This window comes from Tachypleus tridentatus, chromosome 13 (assembly GCF_004210375.1).
Source record: "Tachypleus tridentatus isolate NWPU-2018 chromosome 13, ASM421037v1, whole genome shotgun sequence".
Taxonomy (NCBI): domain Eukaryota; kingdom Metazoa; phylum Arthropoda; class Merostomata; order Xiphosura; family Limulidae; genus Tachypleus; species Tachypleus tridentatus.
Genome location: NC_134837.1, coordinates 198,630,743 through 198,655,192, shown reverse-complemented (window position 1 = coordinate 198,655,192; position 24,450 = coordinate 198,630,743). Strand labels below are relative to the sequence as shown.

Below are 24,450 nucleotides of genomic sequence, written 5' to 3'. Positions count from 1 at the left end.
TTATTCTACTATTTTATTTAAGTCTATGACACTCGTATAGACTGTAATCTGAAAGCGCATTAAATATTTTGTTAGTGTATTATTCATAGCTTATGGAAATTCGTACTTGAAACATGGGACTTCGCCAAGGTGGTGGCCACTTCACATCATTATTTATATTTGAATGTAACCAGGTAGTATACTTTGTCTTAAGTTCAAAACAATGTATACTCATGCTAATATAAAGACACAAAAAATGTTTGTAGTAATAAAACTTATGTGGAAGCTTTATTTTAACTATTTGGGACCCAATTTATGAAGGAAATAAATAAATACAATTTGCATTACACCTCCACAATAAGTTTCTTATTTACACTAGGAAACAATAAAATATTTGATCACCAGAATTTACTGGTCTGTGAGGAACTGATTCCCTGGTGGGATAGAGGTAATTTTATAGATTCACAATGCTAAAATCTGGACTTTGGTTCCCCGTGAAGGACAAAGCACAGGTAGTCAGTCTATTGTGTAGATTTATACTAATGTGAACTAACAAAAAAATCCTGTTGGTAACAGTTTGTCAGTGCTAGATGGACGTACTTTCAACCAAATGACTGCTTCTGAAATATTAAACTTCTTCGATATCTCAATGATGTGGCCAATTAGGAAACTTTTATATTTTGGTCAGGGCTCAATGTCTAGCGCTTGGTTTGAACAAATTGGCTGTGTTATTTATCAGACATAGAAGGTTTTCTGAAATTTTGGTAACTTTGTGAACTGAGCTTTGAAATACACGGAACTTTAAATGAGCTATAAGATGTCTTATAACTATATCACTTAATCCTGCGGTGAAGACTTTTTATCTTTTAAATTAAACTTGTTACCTATTTTATTATTGTAATTTAGTTTACAGAAAGCACACACTGGATTGGTCAGAGAGAACTCTTTAAAATTTCGCTTTCCTTATTTTTCAATACATCCGCTAGAGATATAATCGCCTTTATTGTTTCATGTTTGTTGTTTAATTCTGTATTAATAAGGATTGTAGCGGTGAATCTTCAAAGTTTCGATTCTTTCTTCATATCTTATTCTGATTGAGTTGAAAGAAATAATCTATATATGTAAAAACGGCTCGTTTGGGTTGAGAAAATATTTTACGTAGAAGAGCGAACAACATTTCCACCTTCTTCGATCGTCGTCAGGTTCACAAAGAGAGAGGTAACCACATGTTTGAAAGGGGTTGTGCAACTGAGTGTCGGAATGTAGAGGGCAGGCTTAGATAATTTTATATTATTTATTTTATTATTTTTTAATATAGATATAAATGTGTTCCTTTGTATTGGTTTATTTTGGACTTAAGTTGTATAATTAAGGCTTCTTTAATTTTGCGTTTGTTTATGTTTGTTTCTTTATTTAGTGTTTGAGTGTTTTCTATGGTTATGTTGTGCTTATTTGACTTACAATGTTCGAAAACGTGCGAAGGTGACTTTTTATGTTCTTTAAATATGGTTTCCATTTTTCTACTTGTTTCTCCAACATAGAAGTCGTGGCAGTTATCACATTGTATTTTATAAATAATGTTGGTGTGATGTTCGTCAGTGTAGTTTTTACATAGTACAGACCTCAGTTTTGTGCCTGGTTTTTGAATAAATTTGGTATTAACTGGAATGTCATATTTTGTTACTAGTTTTTGCCAACTGTTGGTTATTTGTCTGCTGATGTCGGGAATATATGGTATGCAGCAGTATATGATTTCGTGATTTTTTGATTCGTGAGATATATTTACTTTTGTTGGTTGATTTTGCTTTCTGTCCAGGTGTGTGCATATAATATTTTCTACGGTTTGTGGAGGAAAGTTATTGATGTTGATGAAGTATTGTTTTATTTTGTCTAATTCATTATTCATTCATTATTTCTCTACAAGTGGGTTTTCTCGACATCACTGATCAAAGAAATAATCTGCTCGCACTCCGTAACACGGTATCCTCCGAACCTATAAATAGAAGACTCTTAACACACCTGCAAATCAGAAGACATTATAATAATAATAAAAGAATTACAAAGTAGAATATCTGTACATATAAAATGATTTTATGAAGAATTTAGTTAAAAACTAAACGTTAATTTTAAAGTTACTATAATATAAAAATAACATTTATGGGTGCAATATAATTATAATATTTAGTTAATATAATTTACATTTACTAGATAGAGCCAGGTTGTCGTATTTTTCTTTCGTGTGTTTGTGAGATTCTTGAACACGATGGTTAGAAAGAGTTTTAACATATTTTGATCTTTTTTCTTATTTATATGTTAAGTACTATAACATTGAATTATAAATTTGTTCATTTAGATATCGATATTATCTTTTATATATACTTTTTAGATTTATAATATTTTTGAAAAAAGGATAATCAGAAATTGAAGATAGGCTTAGCCAAAACTTTGGCCAGCTTCGACGTTTATGTATACATAAACATTGTTTCATAATGTGATGGTTCTTATGTTTATGTGATTTTTGTTTGCAATGAATTTAGTTAATATCTCAAGATTTATTAGTCTGTTCACAGGCTTTATCATTAAAAGTTGTCATATGAATATTCTTTGATAACTTTTTTGCAGTTTTTCAGTATCATTTTTACTTCAATGAACATAATATTGTTTTGAACTCAAAATATATTCAGTAGCAGTATTTCTCTGAACATCTGTTGTCTTTTGGTTTTTGTATTTATTTCAAAGCATCATCAGAAAAATCATTTCTGTAGAGAATTATTGCCAAAATATAAATACAAAAAAAGTTGTATTTAAATAGGTTGGGATTAGGTGGTATATAGTTGTTGATTAGTTGGGATTGGATGTTATTTAGTTGTTGATTGGTTGGGATTAGGGTAAAATTGTTTACTCTTAATATCCTTGGTCTTGTGTAAATTATTTCCAAACAAAGTTGTAAGTTGCTTATCTGTTCTTGCAGTGTAATCTAAAACTGGTAATTATTATTTAATGTACTTTAATAAATGTGGTTAGTTAGAAAAAGAAATTTTAAAGCTATCAGTTTTTTTATTGTTGGTTAATACTGATTATAAACCTGGCACTATAGTTTGTAAATTTTGTATTTAGTAAAAATATTTTTCAAGCATTCATGATTTCACAAACTGTGATATTGTTCAAATATTTGTTTCGTTTTCAAGCTTTAGTTGTTATTGCTTGTGTTTAAAAGTTGGCATTGGGTTTTTATAGCATGCAGCTTATTTTAGAATATTGAGAAGTAAAAAACATTGTTATTTTGTAAGTAAAAAAACATGTTGCAAGTTATAAAAGGAGATTAAATAGTTTGGGTTTTCTTATTTTTAGAATTAATTGGTAGATTTGTTGTATCTTAAAATATGTAAACATTGGATCATGCATATTCATATATTTGTTTAAAAAAAACAGTTTACAAGTTGTTTATTTCTCTAATTTTACAAGAAACCCTTACTACTTCATGGTCATGAAAGAGCCATAACTCAGATCAAGTACAACAGAGAAGGTGACCTGTTATTCTCATGTGCTAAAGATCACACTCCTAATGTATGGTTTTCTCTAAATGGAGAGAGACTGGGCACATTTAATGGCCACAATGGAGCAGTCTGGTGTATTGATGTGAATTGTATCCTTTCTGAAACTTATTACAACTAACTTGTTTGTGGACTGTTACATTCTTTATGATGAAAATTTATCATTATCATATGAAGATCTACTTAGTTCACAAATGAGAAAAGATTGCTTTTGTGTTAACTGTTAAGATAGTTTGTAAATTCCACTTACTCCTGATGAAGAAAAGTCCACTCTCCAAAAGAACTTGGGATTTTGCCTTGTTATTAACTTTTTTCTACTTGATCCTGTTTGCTTTTCAACATCATTCAGATATTAATTTGATTATTTTTCTTATGGTATAGTATAAGCATGCTTAAATTTCATGTTGTAATTAAATATTATATATTAATATAATATTGATGCTCAAACATGATATTTGACTTGGTGATAATTAGAAACCCACTTGAAGTAAAATTATATCTCAGGATGGCTGGTATGGGTATTAACACTTTTTTTATATTATTACTTTATTTAGGTAAAAGTGTTAATACCCAAACCAGCTGTACTGAGATATTTGACTTGTTCATGGAACAAAGCAATGTACATTACAAAAGTTTTATTCCTGTTTTGATGAAAAGTTTATTCAGTTGAAGTAGTTTCTTGTAACTCTTTTTTTTTTTTTTTTGCTCATGGGATCAGCTGGTGTAAATGACCAGTAAACACTGTAAAGTAATCACCAGTTTTTGTACTCAAACTTTTAATGTATTGTGTATTTTCATGAAATTTGGCAAGTCTTTTTGTGCAGAAAATACCTGATTTTGTAACTAAATATATTTACTAAAAATTTGTCTGTGAATTTATGGAGTCATTGTTGGATAATCTTGTGTGCATAGTGATTTTCATGTTAAAATTTAATATATTTTTATGTAAATAAAAATTTTCAAATTTCATTGCATAACCTCTGAAACCCTGTAAATAAATGTCATATGATTTTTTTCAATAACAGTATTTTCTCTTATTTTCTTTACTCCAACCATACAGATTTAGTCAAATTAACCCTACTGACATGGGTCTTCCTATAATCAAGGGTCAAAGGCCATATCATTGCATTTGCTCCTTCATTACAAAAAACGTTTGGAATCAGATTGTAGATAAAAATTAAAATTTTAGTATTGTACATTAATTAACTTCTTAATATAAAAATTTGAATAAAAAATCTGAAATACTGATTTTTGTGTGTTTATATAGTATAATATAGTATATTTAGTACAGCATTGGTTCAAGTTTGTGACATCCAAATATGGAGTCTATAGTTCCTTTCAAATTAGGTGCTCAAATTAGCAAGCTAGAATATAAGATAAGCACCTTCTATCTTCTCTGTTTTCTGAGATATTAATATATTTGCTGAATCACACCCCTTTCAGTTTTTAAAAATACTTCATCACATAACCTACCCTATGAAACCAAAGCTCAGAATGTTTTCTTGGCTTTTGCAAATATTTACATGACAAATTCTTTCTTTTCATGCTACATTCCAAGCAGTAAAGTAAGACATTAGTGAGCTAAAAAAAATCATTTTTTAGACCCAAATACAGATTAGTTAATAAGCTTGATTAATTATGGTTGAATTCTGTGATATTGATATATTAATTTATGGTATTTTTTAGATTTTAAAATATATGTATAAAACATTAAAACATTTTGTTTTATGTCTGTGACGTGCAGAATTTGATAAGACTTAGCATCTTATGGCAAGCAGCAAATGACTACAAGGTTCATAACTAGAAGAGATTATTACTTTCTGTATATATTTATTTACTGTATTTAGGCTTAATATTCATATTTTAATGAATAATTTGCATTAAATTCTGTATTCAAGAGAGTGGAAGTAGCAAAATTAGATACTGGGATAACCTAGAGAACAACCATGATGATTCTCCTTTTTGCACATAACTTTAAACTTTCTCCTGACAAATGTGATTCATTAAATAATATGTCATCCAAATAAAATTATTAATGCATGTTTAAATAATTCCTAGTTTTTCATGATTTCTCTAAGAAAAAATTATTTCTATGAAATATGTCTACTTCTTCAGACTATATGATATTTATTTATGTGATATAGACTAATTAAAGATAAGAACATTTTTCTTCTCAATGTTTGATAATGTATTAATGACCAATTTCCATTTATATGGGTTTTCAGCCAGTACAGTTACTTTAACTTTAAAATATGAAGTCTCACTTTTAAGGACTTGTGTGTATTACAAAATACACTAGGTAAACTTTTTCTTTTGTTGCAGTTTGTCCAAGGTAAGGTCTGTAGATTAAATAAATTTGAATATTAACCATCTTGTAGAACATAAAATATAATAAACTTTGTTTTACTTGTATCAGACAGTTAGTGTCAAAGTTATACTGACTTCAACTTTTTGTGATTTAAAACAAAAAATCAACCAGACATTTAACAAGTGTTAATTGTATTGCTAATTCTTAATAAAACATTTGATATGCTAAAAGGTGCATTTAACCTTCTTGCCACAAACAAAGGGCATCTTTTAGGACATTTTAGAGTTATTTTAAAATTGAATTAGATTATTACTAGCAGAAATGCTACCCTATGTGTGGCTGTTAATGCTAGTAACTACTAATCATAGTGTTTATACCTCACTGATAAAGAATTAGAAAAAAGTGAATATGTTCTAAGAACAACTTTTATTTTAGGAAAGTACTGCACATAAATAGTTGTTGGATTGTGTTTTTTTAGTCATACATAACTCATAGCATCAAGTGATTTAGTATACAGAGGTGGAATTTTTATAAATTTTACAAATATACACTAATGTTTTTTTGTATTAAAAGTGGTACTATTTATTAAAAAAAATAATATTCTGTTTTTAATCTCCAGTTTCTCAGTGCTTACATTTTGAAAAATTACATTAATAAAGATATAATCAAACCATCACATACAGTCCTGGTGAAACCTATGTTCTTGTTGCGAGTACTTTACTTAAAATCAAGTTGTTATAAAAAAATGGTTGTTGCACACACCATAGTTATTTTTCTAATTTTCTAAACTTCGGGTACTTAAAGTGTAAACTTTTTATGGATTTTTGTTTGTGGTTCCATTCAGTAGATGGTACAGGAGCTTGGGTTACATACATATTTTCATTACAGTAAGAAATAAGATTGAATATCAGAGGCATTGGAATGTAGTTTATAATTCAAGTTTCAATGTTCTATATGTTTTAACTTGACAAAAATATTAATAAAATGCTAAATATGCTTTTTGTGTGTGTTAATTGGGATTTCTTGTCTTATTGCATAGTATGTGTTTTATATCTACCTGAAGTACCTGTCCTGTGGATGGAAGTTATGTAAATTTATGATTTATGTAAGGTTATCTTAGGACATAGTTGCTTCTTTTATATGTAATTGTGAAAAAATGCAAGCACGCCCATATAAACTGCAAAACACAAAATGTTAAACTGCAAATGTGTATGTATCTCTATGGATTCAACAAACTGTTATGCCAAATTTGGTAAAGATCCATCGACAGGAGGTGAGGTAATGGTAAAAAATGCCCATAAAAACCTCAAAATGAAAAATTGAAAATAAGTATGTACCTCTGCATACACCTAATAAACCTGCATACCAAATTTGGTGAAGGACCATCCATGGGAGGTGAGGTAGTGGTAAAAACTGTAAAATCCAAAACTGAAAATATGTATGTACCCCTACATAGACCTCCTTCCTCACCCTGCAAAGTAGCTATGTCTATCATCAAATACTTATAGTTGTTAATGAATTAGGAACTCAAATGTCAGACACATTTACAAACTAGAATATAAAACAAGAACCTCTCATCTGTTGGATCTGGTGAAATATCAATATATTTTACAAACCTCCTAGAGTAGCTTCACCCACTACTCCATCCTTGAGTCTGTTTCATACCCTGTACATGGCTATGACCAATAGAAACAGCACATTACAAACTAAGTAAATCTAACAGTCATATGTAATTGGTTTGAAGAGAAACATTATAATTTCACTGGAAGCTTTGTTGATTAACTCATTGCTCTGAAATTAAAAAAAAATAACCCACACATGTCTTTATCAGACAGTCGTAATAATTACAGTGATTTCACATGCACTAGTGTTGTAATTCCATAATAACTGTTTGGTTTCATAAAATACATCTTTGAAATCTACAAAAATCAATTTATCTTCTCTACTGAGAGAATAAACATGGCATGCTGTGAAGCTTAGCAAGTACAGATTAGTTTTGTAACATTGTAAGGACAAGAAATCATTGTTTTTTTCTATACATGTATGTTTTGAGGAAAATAACTAAAAATAAGGCATTTATGGGTGAATATTAATAGTACCATTACTACACAATTTGCACACCTATGCTGCCAAATTCTCATAACCTTAAGACAATTGCTAGCATCCAGATACCTACTACCATGTTTATTAGATTGGTCTTGACATTGTACAACAGAACCATATTAAACATTTTCTCACACTTTTATTACTTTAGACAATTCTTGTTGCAACCACTATACTATGAAGAAGTTGATAGATAATCTCTTAGTATGCTCTCAGAGACAGGAGTATGATGAATTCTGTGTTTATGTTTGGTAAGTTTCTACTTCAGCTGCTAACATTATAAATATTTTGTGTACAAAAACATCAAATTTTGTAATTAAATAACTTTACTAAAAATTTATCCATGAACATTTGGAGTTGAGTGTTGACTGGTCCAAAAGTTATTTTAATATAAAGATACCTTTTTTTAAATACTTATCTTTATTCTCAAGATTGTCAAATTTCATTTGTACAATCTCTTAAAATATCCTAGATACTCAATAAATTTTATTTTTTTCCAAAAAAACTATTTTATAACATTAAGTGTTGAAATATGTTTAAATAAGTTAGTGGTACTGTTTTAAATTGGCACAGTGCCCCAAGTTTCATTACTATTGCAAAGTTTTCTAGGTTTAACTTATAATGACTGAATTATAAGTACAACAGCTGTTGTTCAATGATGGAGAAAGCATATGGCAGATTGTGTTTTATGATGGTTTATGGTGGTGCAGAATTTTACCAACACACAACTGATCTTGCAACATGACAGTACTGTATAAATTAGGTGTCACAGTATACTTTACTCCAGATTTTGGTGAATTGTTAAAGGTAGTGTAAAATTTTACAGATAACTAGTGTAGATAAATTTTCACATGTGGAATGTGACAACAGGGTTGAGAAATTCTGAATTGGTAAAAGGGGCAAGGAAAACTTAAGTTCTTGATGTCAGTTTCACCATTTGCAGTTGATAATGGTACTTGTTTCACATGTACTTAAACATAATTTGAATTATATCTAACTAGTTGTGAGGCAAGTTGTAGTTATTTCTGTGTTGTATTCTGGTTAATAGTTATTAGACAAATATTAAATCTTTGTTGGTGATGAGCACAAGAAAAAATCAGTCGACTTACATCTGTTTTAAAACCAGGGCTGGAAGAGAAGAAACAAAGTATGTTTTTGAATGTTATTTTTAAATTTAACAGATTCATTCCTTGACTCAGAGTTATTAGGGGACAGTACGAAAGTAATTACTGGAGCTGCAGACAATACCTGCAAGATTTGGGACCTTGAGACTGGTAAGTTATGAACTTTATTGTTGTTTTTGTGTTCTAGTGTAAACCTGGTAGGTTTTTTTTGAAATTGTCTATCCATTTGAACTTTGCTCATTTGTTTAAAAGGTTTAAACTTGTGAACTTTAAAATGTTAGTTTTAGGGCATGATGCTTCATATAATGATTTGAATGGTGTGGAAGACAATGATGCCTTTAGTCCTACACACTTGCCCAGCATCGTATGATCTATTACTGCTGACAGTTACATATACCATGAAAGACCATGTTACAAAAATAAAAACAAAAAACAGTTTTTGTTTGAGTTGTAGCGTGTCTTCTCCTTTAGTTGTAAAACTATGTTCTCTTGTCCTGTTTTATTTTAGAATTTACTACAAAGATATAATTATTCTGTTGATACCCAGTTAATTTTGTTGATTAATTGAGATCACCTCTTATCCTTCTTTTCACAAGAGAAAATAAGAGGTCTTAATTTATCTACACAAGATAATCCTACCATCTCTGGAATCATCCACATTGGCCTCCATTAAACTCTTTCTATTAAGTCAATATTGTTTCTTCAAGTCACATGACTAATAGTTTTTTCTAATGTTGAACTACTAAAAAATATAGGTAAATTGTCACAAGTGTTTTGTCACATTCTATATAAACATATAAAATACTCATCATATAACTGTGTATGGTTTGGAAGGTGATATATGACTTGTCTTAATTATGAATTGTGTTATTGTTCAATACTTAATTACAAATGTATGAGGCAGTTCTCTGATAGGTCTTTGTAAACTCAAAGTATCTACTCTGAACCATTTCTCAAAGATGTTTTAGTATGAAGATCCTCAGATTATTTTCCAGCACCACACCTAAAATATGTTTGTTTTGTTCCAAACATGGTATACTGAAACAGTTGAGTCATGTATACAGATGGCTGTAGGAGCACTTCAGGTGACATTTATGTAAATGATACACGTGCCGTTAAAATAAGATAAAATCTACCAGTTATAAATAGGCGCAAGGTAAAAATACATAGCACGTATGTTTATGTTCTGCTGACAGGATTATGATTTTGAGCAACACAAGACTCAGGTTTCCAAAGTAAAGTTATAGTATGTTGTAATAAAGACTCATGTAGGCTATTTAGAAGGAATGAAAGTTACTTAAAAGTCAAGACACATCAATAATGTTTTTTACAGGTTTCAGTGGTTTCTCAAAGAGCCTGTTTCTTAGGTTGGGAGATCATAACTACACACTATTTCAAGTAAGGCCTAACTAGTGGGCCCGGCATGGCTAGATGGATAAAGTACTTGACTCATAATCTGAGGGTTGTGGGTTCAAATCCCTGTCACACCAAACATGTTTGCCCTTTCAGTTGCAGGGGCATTATAATCTGATGGTCAAACCCACTATTCATTAGTAAAAGAGTAGCCTAAGAGTTGGCAGTGGGAGGTGATGACTAGCTCCCTTCCTTCAAGTCTTACACTGCTAAATTAGGGATGGCCAGCGTAGATAGCCCTTGTGTAGCTTTGCACGAAATTCAAACCAAACTTAGTGATTTGTGTTGATAAATGCTTATTTTGACTTATAAATACTTTGTCTGTGAATACATCTCAAAATTCTTTCCGTTTTAGTACTAACAACAGATCATTTCTTCAGTGACACAAGTGACTTCAGTGTCTAACACTTTGCCATAATCCTTTTCTTCAGTCTTCTTATTCATTGGTTTCCCAAACATATATTAAAAAATGTGACATAAGTTATGACAACCTGATATGCATTACCTTACTATAATTAGTAATTTGTGCATATTGGTAACTGGTCTGAGTCATTTTGTGGTAGCCCATCTTTGTCAGTACAACAAGGAGTATTTGATGCCATAAGCAAAATTTACTTATTTACTAATTAATTAGCTTATCATTGTCTTTATTGTAAATGTTCAACTATTAGTTGTGAGCTACACTACTAGTATTAAAAGTCCAGTTTGAATTAGGCCTGGCCAGGTGGTTAAGGCACTCAACTCGTAATCTGAGGGTCGTGGGTTCGAATCCCCGTCACGCCAAACATGTTTGCCCTTTTAGCCATGTGGGTGTTATAAAGTGACGGTCAATCCCACTATTCATTGTTGAAAGAGTAGCCCAAGAGTTAGCAGTAGGTGGTAATGACTAGGTGCTTTTCATCTACTCTTACACTGCTAAATTAGGGACAGCTAGTGCAGGTAGCCCTCGTTTAGCTTTGCGCAAAATTTAAAAAAAGGCAAAAAACAGTTTGAATTAATATTGTTAAGGATGTTTTGATTTGTGTTTTTAAACTTACGAACCAATTAACTAGTCTTTTCTCAATACCCAACAATCTACAGAAATTCTTAGTTATAGCAATAAATCTATAAGTTCAAAGAAAACTTGTGATTTTTAAAAGTATTGTATATTGTTCTTTGTTGCTCGATTGTAGCCTGTGTTTCAAATATTTGCCATTTTTCTTAGGAACAGAAATTACTTCAATATGTACAGAAAATGCTGTGAGAAGCTGTGGATTTTCTTACAGTGGTAAACAAATTATGTACACCACAGACAAATCTATGGGCTTTGAGAGTTCCATATATATCTTTGATTTAGAAACAGGAAAGCAGTTAAGTAAGTTGTTAGCTACATTTTTAAAAACATTTATTTTTCCAGAACTTTACTGTGTCCAAATGCATACTTTTTGTATAAGATGTCGGACATTCTGAATATTACAACCTATTTATTGGTTTTTCCATTTTATTACTAAACAGGACTTGTATGTCTTTGAGTATTTAACATGGGTAATTTAACTATATTAAGAGGTCATAACCAGATATTATATATTTAGTTTTTCATGCTTTCACATTGTTATTGAGAAATATTCCACAGAATCTATAACTAATACCTTGAGCTTCTGACAAAAAAAAGTTTATGCATGAGCCAACCCTTTCAATGAAATTCCCACCTTATGTGTACTAAAATGTACTATGCCAGTCTATGATGACATCAGTATTAGACTAATTTCGTTCACTGAAAGTGGGGACAAATTCTCCATTAACAGTGCTTCTGTTAAATATTTTTATGTATACCAAAAGCTCACTATTTTCCTTAGCAGGCAATGTTCATTTGTGTACTATTTTCTTATAAATTATAGTTTTTGCACATTATTTTCAGCTTTTTTAGTTAGGATATGAAGTGATATCTTTCTTACATTCCTTTTTTTATTTTATGAAAGAAAGATACTTTTTAAAACTGGTATCAGTTACAAATATATATGTAAAAACGGGTGTTATGGTTTGAGAAAATTCTATGTAGAGAAGCGAACAATGTTTCGGCCTTCTTCGGTCATTGTCAGGTTCTCAACCCATACCAGCCATTTTTACATATATTTTTTCTCTACAAGTGGGTTTTCTCGTCATCATGGTATCAGTTACTGTTTTTGCTATAAGCTATTAATTTGATTTCTTCTCTTAATCAAGTTGCATGCTCTTGAATTTAAGATGTCTTTTTTTTTTTTTTCATAGGAATATTCACCATTATTACTAACCCACAGTTAGAATTTTAGTGTTTAACTTGTATTGCATCAAGATGAAAATGGCCAAAGTGTAAGTACCATAGAGACACCATACCAACTAACATGAAATAATAATAACATATTGATTTTCAGACTTTTCATCTAAGGTGTTGTCTTTTTTTTCTTTTTTTTTGTATTATTGACAACTAGAGTTACTCTGAAGTGAGCAATGTGTTATTGACATACATCATGTAGTTAGTTCTGTTCTGTGTTCTTTGCCTCAGACCAAGGACTCATGGCCTCTTCCTTCTATAACTTTTTTCTGAGCTTGCTATGTGTTTGGCTGCCCTTGATCAGCTCTTCCCATAATCTCTTTTGCTTCTAGTTCTATCACGGATGAGGTTCAGGTAGAACTAACATTTTTTTTTTTTTTCTCTGATAACTATGTTATAGGATATCTGTTCTTTTACTCCAGTTTTTCTTCTGGTTTTCAGGTTAGTTTCTTGCATGCTTCTCAACTTGCGAGATTATTTTCCCTCTTTCTTCTTTTCCTGATCATATTATTATCACAGATACCTCCATTCTGTGCTTTGTGTTGGCTTTCAGTTGCCACATCTTCCCTGAACTTAAGAATCTTTCCCTGTGGTCCATGATAGGAATTTTTTGTATTTTTCTCATGCTCATATCACTTGAACTCTTTTTTTTTTTTTTTTTTCAGCTTTGGAATTTTATTCACTTGATAATACTTTGACTTTCATATCAGTCTTCTAGGCCTCATCATTTGCTTGCTTATCTTCTTAGCTTGCTTTCTCTATACCTTTTGAGGTTCTGCATCACTACCCAGTCAGCTTTACCAGGGAAAGTTGCACTGAACTTTTCTTCATGCTGTTGCTTAGTTTACATTCTTTTTTGTTACTGGTATTTACTGAATTTGGGTAGTTTCTTTTTCATGGAGATAGAATCCCTCAGTTTTAACTTTGAGAACTTCATTTGGCACACTTCTTTACTGCACTATTTCATGTTTCTTCACCATGTGGCCCCTTGGTTTCTCTATTCTCAAGAAATCAGCCATTGCAGGGTTTGATGATTGTTTGTGTCTGGAACCCACCTTTCAGCTGTGCTTCTATAGGAGCTTGACTCTAACACTTCCTCCACTTGTAGACTGACTGACTTACAAAAAACCTTTGGGTACAATTAGTTTTCTTTCAGAAGATTTTTTTTTCATTCAGGGTTCATATCTGTTTTTTTTTAGCTAAGTTCTGAGGGCATTTACACAGAGAATGAACTTGTTGGATTGCCCTTCCACCAATATATAGACATTTGGCAACTACTATCCTTGTTCTTAGAGGCATCATCTGCTACAATTTCTATTCTTCATTGGCCATTTGCCAATTTCGTTGGTTGGTTGGTCAGACTTCTAAGTCATTCTTGGCTATAACTAATTCACTTGAGAGTCTTTGTTAACTCCTTTCCAGGGTAGTTTCAGCCTTCTTTATATTTCCAAGATATGTGGCATTTGGTTTCCTAGTCTCTTATGTCTCCTTTTCTTCCTGTACATAAAGTCTGTCTCTTGTGAGGTCTCTCAGCTCATTTGTGTTCCTTTCAGTAGATTTTGGAAGATAAGTGGAATATATCCTGTGATCCACTGTCTTCTCTCATTTCTCTATCTCTGTTTTTTTCCACCTCCCTGTCATGGTAGCTCAGGCATTTTTTGCAATTCTGAACATCCATCTTTCTCCAGCCTGGCTGGAATTATACCCATTTACAACCTCTAAGAGGTTGGGGTGTATCCCTGGATACCTTTACATTTTAATGTTTGATTTTTTGTTTAGCACATCAGTATCATTAAAATTTGTTCAGTGGATTTTCCACTATCTTTTGCTACATCTGTATTGATAAATAACTATGCTGCCATTTATTATATAAACTAATAGGAAGTACTTTCTCTTGGGATCTACTTTCTTATTCTTAAGTTTCAGTTTTGAGCTCACAATAATATGTTTGATTGCCTTTAATTTAGGAGATTTGAAGTTTGTTGCAGATTGGTTGATTCACATGAAATGAATCCTCCCAACAAATGGTTTTTACATCTTCTGGTGTTTTTGTAAGTTTGTTCTCACTTTGGTTGTCCTTAATTGAAGCATTTGCATCTCCTATGTACAGATACTTTCATTTTTTGATCACCAATCCCACTCTCATTGGCCCTGAAGGTATTCCTTTTGAATCTCAGTTGGTCCACCCTCTTTCTATATGACTATCATTCCTCTTTAACTTTTTCCCAGGGTGATGTTTTTAATTCACAACACCCATTGCCAAGTTTTCCTCATTGGTAAGCTCAGTCATGATTTTCACTTTTTTTTCTTTTATCTTCTGTCTTGCAGGTCACTTTTCATGTCAGTCTTGGACATTCATCTTTTACTGTGAAGTTCCACACCTTTATCTTTATGTGTTAATTTTTTCAGGCTGTTTGCAAGGTGGGCAGATTTTTCTCACAGAGTACCTCATTTTCTTGCCGACTTATGTCAGCCATCAACCCTTGTAGTTTATCACTGAAGATACATTATTTAACAATGCTGGTCCATTCATAACTCTCATCCTCCAAGTTGTCAAATTCTTCCTCATCTTACTTTTTTTTTTACTTAGATTTTCCAGGTAGTCCATCAAGTTTTATTATTGCTGTTTACGCTTGGTGACCATTTTTCCTGAACCAGCCTCCTTTCCCTTTCTCAAGATCTTGTTAACCTCTTGCTATTCTATCTAATCATTCATATATCTCATCCACTTCCTCTTCTAGTCTGGAACCTGTTTAATATTTAGTGCTTATCCATGTCTCCTACTCAAACCTTTTGCTGCCTATTCCTTCTGTACTTTCTTTCTTTTAAGATGTGCTTTAATTGTCTGCTAGCTAGTAGGAGACATCACTAATATTTTTTGCCTTGCAGTTTTTCTGCATTATTTACTATTTGGAACAGGTAGATTTTTTTCCCACACCACTCCTTCATCACCAAGCCTTGAGCTGTTCAGAAGGATGATTGAATGTTTTTTTCTCATTATGATAGTTTAGACTTCTCTGCTGTGGAATTCTTCCTCTTATCTTGTTTCATCTCCTTTTGTTTTGTTCATTACTTTCTTCCCACCTCAGCAACATGCAGGAGGTTTTTTAAATGTATCTGTCTGCAATGTACCTGTGCTGGTGAATTATATTTTCTGTTTGAAGATGGTAGTGATCTCCTAACAAATGATACTACCACTAGGCCTTCCTTTCTCTCAGTGTGGGTTTCTGTTGACAGGTGAGTAATGTTTATGAAATGAATATTAGATACCTCCCAACGGAGCCACTCACCCACCCTTTCTTTTGACTTGCAACATGTCTTTTCGCTATGCCAAAACTGAGCTTTTAATATACACAAAAGAGCTTGAGGGAGATTCTGCACATGGTGGACATCATAGATTGGAGCAGTACGCAATACTGTTTGCAAGGATTGAATTTTCATTCAGAGCTTTGGCACATGCATAAAATTGTTTTGGCAGTGGTGCAAATTACTAGCTAATCTGTTCTGTATAGAAGTAAACAACTGAAGGTAAGGAAAGTGTTAACATTTAGCCTCTGTTATCTTGACTCTTTTATGCTATTATAAACATAGTTGCTAAGTATTTATAATTAGTATTTTAGTTCACTTATTTTATCTTCAGTTGAAAGTAATGAATATTATATAATCTTAATTTAAAAGAAAGCTGCTACATTTCACATCTGAAGAAATGAACTTCAATTGACTAAGTTCTTGGTAACAAATGTGTAGCATTATGTTAGAAGTGTTTGATTCATTTATGTGCTTTCTTAGGTTATGTCACTGAAATACTTTTCAGGCTTAGTAAGAGCAACCATATAATCCTAAAATTTTATGGCTAAGTTAAATGTGAATTAAGTTTTAGTTTCATTCAGTTCATTAAAAATACTTGTTTTACCAAACATTTCAGAGATTCAGGACGTAGACATTTGATTAAAACAAACGTAACTTCCATTAAACATACTATTACAACTTATAATTGATATAGAATTGACTAAATTTGTATAAATATGTTAGAAAATTGTGTAATATTACAAAATGTCAAGTAAAATATTGTATGTGTCTTAAAAAATCTCATTTTTTTAACCAAAATTGAAATGTAGCTTTCAGTTGTTGATGTATTTACTGTAGCAGGTGAAGATTCTCTTTTGAAAGCTCAGTCAAGTGGGAATAAGATAACCAGCGCCATCTGGGGACCATTAGATGAATACATTATTACAGGCCATGAAAATGGAGATTTAGTGAAATGGGATGTACTGGTAAAAATATTTATTTCTTTATTGAAACAAGTAATATTAATATTCATTAACTCAGTATAAGGTTGGTAGAAGCTAAGTTTTATTGAATCAGGAAGGTCTACATGGTATTTTCAGTAGTTCTAGTGTTTTGATAAATGTTCAATATTTATTTGTGCTTTGTTGTGCAGCTTAAATGTTTCAAGAAGGAAACATGTTTAATACAAAGTCATTTTTTTCAGACAAATAGGTCAGAATAAACGTTTTTTTAAAACTAAATTTTCACTGCAGAGCATTAGAGCTCTATATCTAAATGTTTGTTGAGGTTGGTTTCAACAAGTAATATGTGTAATCTTATAGTCATGATGTTCTAAAACCTTGTAGGTCCAAGAAGTCTTGATAAAAATGAAATAGAAACCATGTAACCTGAGCACTTTCAAAAGGTGGACTTTTTTCTTCTTCAGGGGTAAACTGGGAGCAGTAGTGTGATTGCCCAGTTTGCCCCTGAAGAAGAAAAGTCCACCTTCGAAAGCACTCAGGTTATAGGGTTTCTATTTCATTGTAATATTATAGAGTGTTGGCCACAAATAATCAGCGTGCTTCCAACTTTCTATTACATTGGCAGCCATTAGTGGCTGATGTGGCTCACTGTTGTTCAAGCAGCATCAGCTACATATTACTAATGTGTCAATTAATGAGTTGAACATTTTTGTTACTATACAGTAATGATAAGAAAGGACCATCTAGTGTTGTTTGGAATATTAATCCTAACTTAGGTTATCAATAATGACAAGCTAGTAAATAATAAAAAAAAACTTATGTTTTCAATATGCTGAAATATTACTTATGTTCTGAAACACACAGAATAGCCCCACCCAGCTTTTTCTATTTTTGGAAACATTTCCTTATGTTCACATACTTCTTTCTATGACATGTGAATAACCAACTAAAAACTCTGAATGTCTTTCTAGTGGCTTTCTCAGTTATTTTGAAATATTACATCAACTCATTTTTTAGATCCAAGATTGCAAGCTGGTAAGTTGAGTCTTAGTTAGCTTGGAACTGTATAATGTTTTAGACCTAAATACAGCTTAGTTACTACCTTTGATAAATTTTGATGGAATTCTGTGGTACTGATATAGTAATTTATGATTTTTGGTAATTTCAACTGTACATATAAAACCTAAAAAAAATTTCATTTCACATTCTTCATGTGTGAAATTTGATTGGTTTAGCAACCTAACATCAAAGTTTGTTAAGCATCAACATTCATAAGTATAAGAGTTTGCTATACTTATTTATTTGCTGTTCTTTGTTTTAAGAAAACTTTAAGAACTTGTTTGTAAATAGTAATAACATATATTTGTACATGATGTGTTATAAATGAAATGTGACTGTATATCTTACATTAAAACACAGCCAAGACAGGTCACTTTGTAAAAGTCTTTCATATTCTTGGATACAGTAACGTCGTTGGGCATACACCTTCTGTGATATTAACCAATGGAATAATAACTAATGTAATAAAAATAAGATATATATAAATGTGTAATGTCATGGCATTTAAGCTATTCAGACTAAACATTTGTGTTTTCATTATATAATATGTAGTCATTCTCGAATGGGAAAAAATCATAATATATGTTTATTTCCCAATTTTTCATGGTGTTTATGACATCGGTCAAACTAACAGACCCCATAAGTTACAGTAGACAAAATACAGTCTTACTGAAAACAAGTATTTGAAATGTATTTAGGTTTTGGAGATTACACAAATAATATTTGATATTTTTTTAAAGAAAGTTTTTCTAATCATATCATGAATATCACTTCACACTCAAACTAGTAATGGAATAGTTTCAATATTTTTACAAAGAAATCTTTATTAAAAATAGCTCTTTAAAAATCTGATTTTTGTGAACAAAAAAACTTTAAATATTTAGTAAAAGTCTACAAAATTTTGTGAAGGCACACACACAACATTAAGCATTATAAATACTTAATGTGTATATTATACCGACCCTGTCACAAAAGGGTTAAACTTTTTTTGTTACTGTACACTAATGGTAAGAAAGGACCATTTAGTGTTTAGAATATTAACATTTTTTTTTACTACACACAAACAGTAAGAAAGGATCATTTACTGTTGTGTAGAATCTTAAACATTTTTGTAGCTGTGAATGAATAGAAAGGATTATTACCCAACAGAGACCAGATTCTACTGTTTAAAACTTTAAATATTTCTAACATTGTACCTTAAACAACTTGCAAGGGCCTTTATTTTTCAGAGAGCAGACAGTGAGTACAGTTCAAGTTTCTAAACATTTCTGATACTAGACACTGAAATAACTAGCATGAATCATTACACATCAGTGACCAGATGGTATTCGAAGCTTTATGTATTTCTGATGCCTCATTAAACATTACAAAATGGTCATTACTAAACAGTGATTAGATAGTGTTGTTAAAAGGAACTGAATTAGGAAGGGATATTTTTACAGTAACAGTAGGTGACTCTTATATAGAGATAGTGAAATTTAATCATCTTAAAGGTTGTGTTTCTTTACTGTTAGACTGGAAATAAAATACAAAGAGTTCAAGAACACAAAGGCACCATCAATGATCTCCAACATTACAAAGATCAAAGTATGTTCATTACAGCTTCTAAAGACAAAACGGCCAAAGTAAGTAAATTAGGATTAAGTTCAGGTCATCATTTGGTATGAGTTAGTGCAATCATGAGGAAATCTTTTTTTTGAGTCTTTGTGAAATGTAACTGGCTTGGTGTTAATGTTATTAGTTAAAAAAATTAATGATTTTGTTAATACTTGTATAAAATTATTATTTTTTAAGTGGTGTCTTTGTAAGAAGTGTTAAGATTTTGATGATGTATTTCTCTGTTTTGTGTTATACTGACTATAAAACAGAATTTGAAACTATATAAGCTATATAGTGTTTTTTTGTATAGCTATATTATTTAGTTATCAATTTTTAAATTAAATTTAAATAATTGAGCTTCATAAATAATTATTTTTCATTCTCCAGTTGTTTGATACAGAAACTTTTGAACATCTAAAGACATATAAAACTGAGAGACCTGTCAATTCTGCTGCTATTTCTCCAATCAGAGACCATGTAAGTTTTGTCTTTAAGTCAGGGACCACTTAGTCTTTGGTTTGTTCATTCAGAAACTGGGTATTATTAATGTTTACAGTCTCAGGACTATCACAAAAAGCTCAGTAGCTATTTATTGTATTTATTTTCTAATTCTTTTGTAAGTTAAAGATATTTAATGCTATTTATAATTAAAATTATGGGTTAATAACAGTGACATATTAGTAGTGCTTGTTTAAGACTCACATTAGCTATTTAGAAACATGTATTTATATTAATCCTGTAATCCTAAAGCTCCTAAAATTTCTGTGAATTTAAGTGTTGCATTGTCTGTGGCCCCAAATGTTTGTGTGGCTGAAGTTGTATTTCATGATCTCTCATATGGCAGCACATGTCAGTAACATGTGCATGCATCCTTTTATATTAGTGTCTATTCTTTATTGTCACTCATCAGCTGTCAGTGATGATTGACAGACATATCTACAGGGAGGTATAATTTATGCAGTTTTTTTATTATTGATAATGTTATTCAATCTAATGAAATATGTTCAAATTGTGAATTTATGTTCTTGAAAGAAAGAGAACTTAGTATTGGGAAATTCTAATAATCTGAGTATCCCATGTTGGGAACCATGCTAATGTTAAGCCTAATTTTTTGCAATGAGCTAATAGAGAATACTTATTCATCTGGGAAAGGAAATATGATAACATGTAGCATTGCTAAACATCAGGCAGTAGAGAAATACCAGCACACTATGAAGAACTGGTGCTTATAACTATTGTGTAAGCTATTCATGGTTTATACCTGTAAACAGAGCTTCAACACCATATTTAATTGACATGACAAACCATAAATATGTCCTATTTTATGAAAAAGAGTATAAAACTAGTTACCATCTGAGGGCCAAATAGTTTCCATCACAGAATTTATTGTAGTAGTAACATTTTTTAAATATTTTTAAATCACACTGTAGAATGGTATATTTCAGTAACAGTCAAGTCTGCAACAATTTGTCAGAGAGCCCAGCCAACATCACCTGAAGCTTTTATGCAAACATTGTACTGTATTAACAGTTTTTTATGCTTTTTGGACTGTGGCATAACAATGAAACTTAATATGTAGAGTTAAAAACTATTTTTATCAAGGTTTATTTATGGAGTGCTACTAAAAGGTTTCTTATAGCATATACCAATACCATATGCTAGTTTCTATATAGTTAAGATACTGCATAGGGTATCATGACAGTTATTTCAGTATTTGATCATTATATTCATCCAGTCATAACCCTTATGACATAACCTTGGTACAAGTATGTGGGAATTCTCAAGATTGATAAATATTCTCGTCCTGGTTCATTCAGTTCTCAACAGGGATCAGTGAAACATTACCAATGTTGAAATTAAAATTTTGTAGTAGCATGTAAGAATTAGCCTCATAAAATGGAAAAAATGACCAAATATTCTCTTGTCTTTTGTACGGTACTGTATATGAGAGAAATATTTGATTTATTATGTTTTAATGCCAGGTTTATTTGTATACATTGATAATAAAGTAGTTTAAGTTTTGAATCTAGCATTGTAAGAAATTATGACATGGACTCACCTTGAACCTCTTCATTGTGAGAGAGTTATCATTGGTTCCTCTTGAGCTTGTTACACTACAGATCAGTTTTAAAATGAGTTTTAGACATGGTTTCACAATTAATTTTATCATGCATACTGGATCTTAGGTAAAGATTGCCAGAATTAAATGGACTGGTTAATCAAACTTTGATCTAATTAGTTAGCTGTTCATATAAGTGTTTAATTTAGTAACTTAGTAAATTGACTGTAGTTATTTATTCATAGACTTTTCTGTACTGAAATCCATTGCAGAATATAGAAGAAAAGTGTATACATATAAGTTATCATTTGTGCTTGTTACTGGATCAGGTAATTCTGTATTCTCTGCTAGCTGTTTAAATAATTTATTATTTCTGTACGTTACCATTATTCAATACTTTGGCTGGTTTTTGAAATATTACTGTATAAGCCATGACATGACTGAGATATAACATTGATAGTTGAGTATAGTGATATCATTATGGAAGTATATCTTAAGTGAACATACATACACTGTCAGGATTGACTGAAGCTTATTGGCACTGTTCACATTTCTTTAGAAAATTAATTTAATTTCTTTCTTTATGTGAGAACTTAATCAGTGATGTCAAGAAAACCCACTTGTAGAGAAATATATATGTAAAACGGCTCGTTTGGGTTGAGAAAAATTTTACGTAAAAAATTTTCTCAGCCCAGACGAGCTGTTTTTACATATATAAGTGAGAACTTGTTTCATCACAAAGATAGTTTTTATCCCAAATTGTTAAAACAAAATTACTCATTTTTCTTTGTTTACCTAAAAAAAAATGTAGCTACATCAGTGAAAGATTCTGTCAACAACATTTTGAAGAGTTATTGTAATTATATATCAATAACAAAAAATTCAAGTTTTGTTTTTAATACACAGGTTGTTCTTGGGGGAGGCCAGGAAGCAATGGACGTCACTACAACATCAGCCAGAGCAGGAAAGTTCGATGCCAGATTTTTCCACCTGGTGTTTGAAGATGAATTTGGAAGAGTTAAAGATCATTTTGGTCCAATTAATAGTGTTGCATTTCATCCAGATGGTAAAAGGTAAATGTTACTGTTTTAAAACAGTTGCTCTTGATTCTTCTCTTTGAGTTTGAATAAAATCTTCTTTAAAACTTTTCATAATCAATGTGTGTCAAAGTCGGACATTTTGGTAAACTGATCCTAACTGTTGATGTCAGTGTTATTAAGACAGTAATAGGAATATCAATTTGAAATTTAAGATTTCTACTAATTAAACATGGAGGATATATAATAAATTAGAAGATTTAGTACAAATTGGTTTTACCTTCATTTCTTTACTTAGTAGTAGAGAAGTTATTGAATATTTATTTCACTTATATAGGTTATTGATTGATGTTTGTTTTTTTTTTTCCTTTAGAAACATTTAATGTTATAATTATTTGGTAAATGTATTGGGCAGTTTTGTCAACTCAAGTTTGCAACTTCCATCAACACTTACCAAAAATGAAGATAATAGAAAATTCTCCAAAGTGATTTTAATTGCATATATTTTCCTCAGATAAAATATGAAGTGTATAAATATTATAAAAACGTTTTGACATAGAAACATAATTTTTATGCAGAATGTTTTTTCAGAAGTGTAGATGTTTATAAGATGCGAGTCCTGATGAGACAGAGTTCATCTGTTTATAAACAGACAAGATGCGAGTCCTGATGTTCATCTGCTGTTTAATAATTTTCAACTTTTTCATTACTTCATAAATATTAAGACTTTTATATTTAAGGAATTATTATTATCTTTCACAAAATATTTTGTTAAGAATTGTATTTTACAGTTATTCAATTATGGTGAAAAATAATGCAAAGACGATTCCATAAAAAGTAAAAAATTTTGTTGATTGTCATAATAATATGCTTGCATAGTAGTCTGTAGTGTTATGTAATTATTAGATGTATAATTGTGTTTTAAAATGGTTTTACACTGTTGGGATATCAGTTTATAGACCTGCTTTATAGACTGTTTACTTCACATTATGTACAAGTAAAACAAGTAATAAATTTTCTATCTTCTACATTGAACATCCTGACTTCAACAGTTATGTAGGATATTTCCAGGGGTATGATGTAACCAAGATGGTTTGTCTTTTAATATTCTCACTAGAATCACTAGACCAGCTTATGCTTTGAACTAAAAATGTCTTTTTTTTTTTTACCATATTTTGCAGTTACAGTAGCGGTGGTGAAGATGGATATGTCAGAGTTCACGTTTTCGATCCTCCATATTTTGATTTTCTTTTCGAATGTTAAATCCTCTGAACTTGTAGTGTGGTGAATTGTAAATCCAATTAATAAAGAAAAAAACTAAAAAGTTGTATTTTTGGTAGTAAATTTTCTTTAAAAATTAAAATTGTACATTTTTTTATAAAACAACTAGTGAGGTGCCATTAAAACACACAAATGAATATTTATTAACAGAACATTTTAGCATTTTATTAAAAGGTTAATCTACATTTATGAAATTTTATCTATTGTCTTTCAGAGACTTGCTGTATTAAGAGAGAGAATAGACAAAAAATTTGTAAAAAGTATGATAAATATTTTATATGGACTAGAATCTAGTTGAATCAAGCATTCAAATATCATATTTCTTCATCAGTAGATATGAAGTGTCTTCTTTATTTAAATATTTTCAGTTTGGGTCTTGAAGGTAATATTTAAA

General features: G+C 30.8%; 1 protein-coding gene across 3 annotated transcripts; it reads left to right on the top strand.

Annotated features, from left to right (window-relative positions):
• Positions 1-2,115: 2,115 nt before the first annotated feature.
• eIF3i (eukaryotic translation initiation factor 3 subunit i) lies at positions 2,116-24,099 on the top strand. Of its 3 annotated transcripts, none has more exons than XM_076475451.1 (9): positions 2,116-2,245; positions 3,445-3,625; positions 9,153-9,218; positions 11,686-11,835; positions 16,921-17,045; positions 19,595-19,705; positions 20,067-20,156; positions 22,645-22,811; positions 23,957-24,099. In XM_076475451.1, the coding sequence occupies exons 1-9, from the start codon at positions 2,243-2,245 to the stop codon at positions 24,036-24,038; spliced, it is 975 nt and encodes a 324-aa protein (XP_076331566.1). In that variant the 5' UTR covers positions 2,116-2,242; the 3' UTR covers positions 24,039-24,099. The 3 variants fall into 3 exon arrangements, with proteins under 3 accessions (XP_076331566.1, XP_076331565.1, XP_076331567.1); XM_076475450.1 differs by having other exon boundaries at positions 16,918-17,045; XM_076475452.1 differs by lacking the exons at positions 2,116-2,245; positions 3,445-3,625 and adding an exon at positions 8,159-8,195 and having other exon boundaries at positions 9,126-9,218; positions 16,918-17,045.
• The last annotated feature ends 351 nt before the right edge of the window (positions 24,100-24,450 follow it).

Coding starts and splice junctions, on each gene's coding strand:
- eIF3i (XM_076475450.1), top strand. Junction 11,836..16,917: donor AGAAACAGGAAAGCAGTTAA/GTAAGTTGTTAG, acceptor TATTTACTGTAG/CAGGTGAAGATTCTCTTTTG. Junction 19,706..20,066: donor CTAAAGACAAAACGGCCAAA/GTAAGTAAATTA, acceptor TTCATTCTCCAG/TTGTTTGATACAGAAACTTT.